At 47.1% G+C, this 6,661-nt stretch overlaps 1 protein-coding gene across 1 annotated transcript; it reads left to right on the forward strand.

Moving 5' to 3' along the window:
* Positions 1 to 5,510: 5,510 nt before the first annotated feature.
* On the forward strand, positions 5,511 to 6,417 carry TMEM174 (transmembrane protein 174). The gene is made up of 2 exons (XM_004608552.2): positions 5,511 to 6,136; positions 6,324 to 6,417. The coding sequence occupies exons 1-2, from the start codon at positions 5,511 to 5,513 to the stop codon at positions 6,415 to 6,417; spliced, it is 720 nt and encodes a 239-aa protein (XP_004608609.1).
* The last annotated feature ends 244 nt before the right edge of the window (positions 6,418 to 6,661 follow it).

The raw sequence follows: 6,661 nt of genomic DNA on the forward strand, positions 1-6,661 counted from the left end.
CCATCCTGACCTGCCCTCCCCACAGTCTGCTGGGAGAGAAGCCATGTGGCATCACTTTCGCCCGATTTGGGGGAGGGGATTCTTTATGCGTTTTCAAAATCATGAAGGGTTTCGAGACACATCTTTGAGAGCAAAACCAGCAGAGTGCTGCTTTACCACACTGTTCAGTCCTGGCTTTGCATTGGGTTTTATTTTGCCATTGGAGAACCTGATGGCCTTTCCTCTGGAGTGTGGTCAAGGTGAGTATGGCTGCCGTGTCCCAGGTAGAGCAGGGAGATTTTAGAAAGAGGAACTGGCACTTTACTACCCTTTAAAGAAAGGGGACGGGCAGTTGATCATACATATCACACACACACACATTTCCACAAAGCAATATATTCCTACCACACTGTGTTCAATCAAATGTCTTTTTAACAAATATACAACTATGTTCATTTCATGTCCCACAAAAGTTTTCTGGCAACCTCCAAAAACTTAGTACTTGTGGTTTTAATGTCACTTTTTATTCATCTCTTTGAACTATAATCATTTCAAAATTATAACTTTTAGCTGAGTCTGTGGATTGGTGGCTGAAAACAGGAAATTTGATGTGTACATTGAAAAAGTAGTGAAAAAACAAGCAAGAAAACTCAAGAAAAGTCCTAACTCGCCATCATTGGTGACTGGGAATGACTATGGCTCCCAGGTTCTCTCTGAGGACTTGCCAATAACACAGGACATGGTGACTCAGCAGCCTGGTAAGCGAACACAAACATGGCTGATCTAGAATCTGGGGCTCTATATGGATGTCCACACAGCCGAAAATTCAAGCAATATCACAGACTCACAGACTGAACTAACGAAATTCCATATCTGGGCAAGATGGTCTATTCCAGAGAGCAGCAATAACCCCACCTAACTCCCACAATCTACTCTGAGACCTGGATATTCACCCCTGAGGAAGAAATAATGAAATTCCTTTTCTATCCAAACTGACTTCATGACTCACTAGAGCCATAGGATCCTCATTAACAACATCTTTTGGCATCATGCCGCATCCACAGAACTGAGTCATCAGAAAACTTTTTAAGACTGCTGCATCCTGCATTTGTGTACTTCTCTATGCCTTAGTTTGGATCAAGGGGTGGAATACAGATGTATAAGTCAGTCAAGAAATGTCCCCTCCAATATCTCTATCCCCGAGATTGCTTTTGAAATCCTCTATGTTATCTAAGAGAAGTTCAGGTACCTCCACCTCATTGAAAATAGAGAACTTAGAGTTCATGTTTCAATCAACCAACCAAGGGCAACATTAAAGCCACAGGGAGCTATTCAGACACATTAATCCCAGAATACATGGTTAGTGCAGTCATTTCAGTACTTGCTGATTCAATATCATATTCTGTTTACCTCGGTCCGACATCCTTATGGTTAATTCATGTACATATCTTCAAGTTTTCTATTGATCATTTAAAAATATATATTTATTTCTGGGGATGGATCAATAGTACAGTGGGTAGGGCATTTGACTTACACACGACTGACCTAGTTTTGGATCTCAGGTATCCCATAGTTCCCTAAGCATCACCAGGTGTGGTACCAAATTCCTTCCCCCCAAATTATTTTTTTGGGGGAAGATAAACTATTTTCTCCTGAAAAAAAATTTGTGCTCTTCCCTTAGGGGATGGTAACATTTGAACCATAATGTCTAGAACTGGAATTTGGAACTATTGTCAGAATGAAAGCTTGCTATTGAGTGACAAGCCAAATAAGAAATGGAAGTTGCTTTCTCAGTCTTTTCTTGGTGTCCCTTATTAGCAGAACCTAAAGTGGAACCACCTAGCAAAAGAAAGAGAAGTGCTTTGGGGAGTATCAGCCAAGGCACAACCTCAGGCTGGATTTGAAGCTTAGTCACAAAAGCCCAATAAATAGCAGAGTTTTTATTTTTTTTTAAAAAAACTGATTACCAAAAGAATAAAATGGCATCATAAAATTGTGCCTGATCCATGATAAGTGCTCAAAGTCATTTGGGAGTACCATCAGTTGAGATAAGCATCACAGTCTTCCTTAATTTTGCAGATGTGGTATATTACATACATTGAACCATCCTTGCATTCTGAGAATAAGTTCAACTTGCTAATGTTTTGTAATACTTTTAGGATATGTTAAATTTGGTTGAAAATTTCAGAGCGAGAAAGAGAGAGAGACTATCAGGAGGGAGACTATCCAGGTGGAAAGCATAACTAGATAATTTTCTGACCTACTTGTTCAGACAGTCATAGCCAGTTTTTGCATTTGTATGCTGTTTATAGAAAGTGATCACTACCTTTCTCTTTCCATTATCCTCTCAATTGCAAGTACATACTACATAGGCCCAATGGGAGAAAACAAACAGTGATTTAGAAGAGGGATTTTGAAGAAAGACAGGTTAGGAGCCTGAAGAGAAATACTAGGTGATCAGAATTTCATGATTAATGAAAAAATCTGACAGTCCTGGACCTCTGATCTGGCTCAGTGGGAAAAGGTCAGTGCACTCATTGCTACACCACCCCAGCCTGCTTGTCAAGGACACACCAGGGAAGGTGTCCCAAGGATCACCTGCTTCTTTCCCTGTGCTTGGTGCTGAGTTGGAGATATGAGCTTTGTCCTGTAGCCAAGAAAGCCCTTGGGTGATGGTGGAAGGTAGGGAGTTCTCTGTGCTCTTAAGAATCCTTGAGATTCACTTGATGCAGGGTTGCCCAAAATTTCTTTTTTTCTTACTTAAAAAAAACTGAATCACAGTGAGATACACAGTTACGAAGTTGTCCAGGATTGGATTTTGGTCATATAATGTTCCAACAATGGTCCTTTTACCAATGTACATTTCCCACCAGCAATGTCTCAGTCCCCCTTCACTGCCCCCTGCCCCTGCTGCACCTTCTCTAGGGCAGACACTTTTCTTCTCTCTCTCTCTCTCTCTCTCTCTCTCTCTCTCTCTCTCTCTCTCTCTCTCTCTCTCTCTCTCTTACCTAAAATTTCTGATTATTAGTTCCATAGGGCAGTGACTCTGCTTGAAAATTTTGATTCAAGTAGGTCTGAGTTGGGAATTTAGATTTTGCCTTTTATTTTGATTATTTATTTATGGTTTTGGAGCCACACCCAGCTGTGCTCAAGTGTGCTCTGACTCTGAGCTCAAGAATCACTCCTGGTGGGGATCAGGGGACTATATGTTAGTGCCAGGGATTGAACCTGGGCTGGTGGGTGCGTGGCGAGCACCTTATCTGCTGTACTATCACTCTGGTCCCTTTTAATTTTTTTTTTTAATTTTTGGGGTGAGCTGTACTCAGGGGCTATTCCTGGCTCTGTGCTCAGGAGTGACCCCTGGTGTTGCTCAAGGGACCATATATGGAGCTGGGGACAGAAACTTTGTTAGAGCAAAAGCAGCCTCACCTCCTGTACTACCCTCCAGGCCCCTCAAAGTTTGTCTTTTATAAGGTGGCCTAGTGATCATCATCAGGGAGGTTTGGGAAGCTCTCTATGTGGCAGGAGGGGATCTTGTCCCCTGGACCTCCATCTAACACTGCGAAAGAGGGCATACACAATATTCAGCCTCTGCAGAGAGACACATGTGCATATGATCTATTTATCCAAGAATGGTGGAAGCTTTCTCAGAGTTGGGATGGGCTACCTCCCCCCACCTTCCAGTACTTCTTGAAGTCCGGGTAGTCATGCCCACACCCAAAGTCACTGCCCAGTTGAAAAACGTAACTCCAGCTAAACTGCCCAGTTAAAAATTCTAGATTTCCGGGAGGCTGGAGCAATAGCACAGCGGGTAGGGAGTTTGCCTTGCACACAGCTGACCTGGGTTTGATTCCCAGCATCCCATATGGTCCCCCAGCACCACCAGGAGTAATTCCTAAGTGCAGAGCCAGGAGTAACCTCTGTGCACCGTTGGGTGTGACCCAAAAGAAAAAAATATTCTAGATTTCCGGGAGCTGGAATGATAGTACAGCGGGTAGGGTGTTTGCCTTGCATGTGGCAGACCTGTGTTTGATTTCCAGCATCCCATATGGTCCCCTGAGCACCACCAGGAGTAATTCCTGAGTGCAGTCAGGAGTAATCCCTGTGCATTGCCAGGTGTGACCCAAAAAGAAAAAAAAAATTCTAGATTTCCTAGAATGACATGCCCAAACTCTGTAACACTGATATCCCAGTCATACTACACTACACCAGATTGGATGGGATGTAATGTAGAAGTCAACCAATCTTGACTAAAAAAAAAAAATAATAATAACATTAACCCAGAAAGCTTAACTTGTAACAACAGCACAGTGATTCCTCAGATAAGAACTTATGCCCTCATGGTGAGATACAACAATTTTCACTACTTTTCTTCTAAGGAAATAATTTTTGATCATTCCATTTGCAACTTATTAGTAATAAGCAATACAAACTAAATATTGTGGACCTGCTATGGGGGCAGGCCTGAGAGGTGGTTGGGAAAACTGGAGACAACGGCGGAGGGAAGGTGACAGGGGTGGTGGGATACGTTTTAGAACTTGAATGCCTGTAACAAATCATCATGAACAATGTTGTAAACCACAGTATTTAAATAAAGTGGAAGGCAGGGGGGAAGAAAGAAAAAAAAAAATAAAAGAAAGGTGGAAGGTCACAGCTCCTCTGTGGGGGAGGACGTTTCAGGGGCTGTTTAGAAGTCCCGTAGTTCATGCTGTTGAAGAGCAAGTCTTCCTTCCGTCCACAGGCTGGGGGTTGCTGGCCAAACAGCAGGCTGGAGAATGCTGTGCTTTCTTACCCCTGAGACCACGCGCCTGCTCACAGCTGAGCCTCATTCAGCCTCTGCCAATAAGGCGGGGCCTGGGAAAGACTCTGCCGTGTCTTTCCTCTCCCACAGCTGGAATTATTCCCCAGCTGCTGAAAGGAAAAATAAAAAATACCCCCCAAAAAATCTCACACATAGCTATCCAGAAAAGAACAGGACCCCCACCCCCTGCCCTCACCTCCCCTGCCTCCAGGGCCCAGAGAGAGTGCCCGGGAATTGGGTGTGTCTGTTCTAAGGATTCTTCAGTTGAGAAGAAAAGCACAGATAGTAGGAGATGGGGGCACCTGCCTTCCTTCCAGTGACCTGACTTGGTGGGAAAAGTGGGTTAGGCCCCTGAGCACGTGGAGTGGCGGTGGGGGAGGGGGGCGTCTCCCTACACGCAGAGAAACCGCGGGGTCCACACTTTTCATTTCTACAATCTGGCTGTGGCAGGGTGCAGAGGGGCCGGGAAGTCGCACCTCCCGGAAGAGGAATCAGAGGGCTTGTTGTTGACCCGCGGGATAGAGGCTCTGGCTGCTCAGCGCCTATGAGAAAACGTCAGGCTTCACTTGGCAGACCTTTACCCTTCTGAGCCAAGTTCACAGGCCCCTGTGTGTCATACCCTGTTAACCACAGAGGCCCAAAGTTCTTCCATCGCTAACCCCCGCCTGTGATTCCTCTGCTCGGCTCCGAGCCTGCATCATCCCCGGTCCCGGGACAAAGCGGAGGCAGCATGGAGCCGGGCAGCCGCGGAGCTGAGGACTTCCCACTCAACATGTTCTCCGTCACGCCCTACACACCCAGCACCGCCGACATCCAGGTGTCAGATGACGACAAGGCAGGGGCCACCTTGCTCTTCTCGGGCATCTTCCTGGGCCTGGTGGGCATCACTTTCACCATCATGGGCTGGATCAAATACCAGGGTGTCTCCCACTTTGAATGGACCCAGCTCCTGGGCCCCATCCTGCTCTCTGTCGGGGTGACGTTCATCCTGATAGCCGTGTGCAAGTTCAAAATGCTCTCCTGCCAGGGCTGTAAAGAGAGCGAGGAGAGGGTCCCGGACTCGGAGCAGACGGCAGGGGGACAGTCGTTTGTTTTCACAGGCATCAACCAACCCATCACTTTCCACGGGGCCACAGTGGTGCAGTATATCCCTCCTCCTTATGGCTCCCCTGAGCCCATCAGTGTCAATACTGCCTACCTGCAGCCTGTGGTGAGCCCCTGTGGTCTCATACCACCTGGAGGGCCGGTGGTGGCCACGCCCAGCCCTCCACAGTACTACACCATCTACCCTCCAGAGAACGCCGCCTTCGAGGGGGACCAGGACTGCTATTCCCTCAGGGAGAGCAGAAATGACAGGTAAGGCATATTCATGGCGGGGAGGGGAGGGGCTCCTCTTCTAGAAGACACAGCCGTGCTCCCCCAGCTGTGCTGGCTTTGCAAGGAAGGGGGCCAGAGAAGGGGCGTCAGGGGCCTGCGGCCAGCATGGGGCTCTGAGATCCGGCCATGGCCCCACCATCTGCTGTGTGTTCTGCTCATGTTTCAGGGCTGAGCAGTTAGCAGCGACGCCACTGGACCATGAGGACTTGGCCTGCTTCTCTCCTCCCCGCTATGAGGAAATATACTCGCTGCCTCGCTAGACACTCCTGGACGCCTGCGAAACAGTCTTGAAAGTCTCATTGCTGGTGGCTACAGAGATGAGACAGCAGAACAGTCCTGATTCCACACTCCAGGGGTGCCAGGAGGGAAGAGAGGGGGCAGCATGTCTCCAATGGGGAACTGCGAGGTTGGGGTAGAGAAATTCCCTTCCTGGCTAGTTAGAAATCCTCTGCATTGCAAGCAGGAATTTCACCTGCAACCTCACCCCCTTTTTGGGAAAACACA

Source organism: Sorex araneus, chromosome 1 (assembly GCF_027595985.1).
Source record: "Sorex araneus isolate mSorAra2 chromosome 1, mSorAra2.pri, whole genome shotgun sequence".
NCBI lineage: Eukaryota > Metazoa > Chordata > Mammalia > Eulipotyphla > Soricidae > Sorex > Sorex araneus.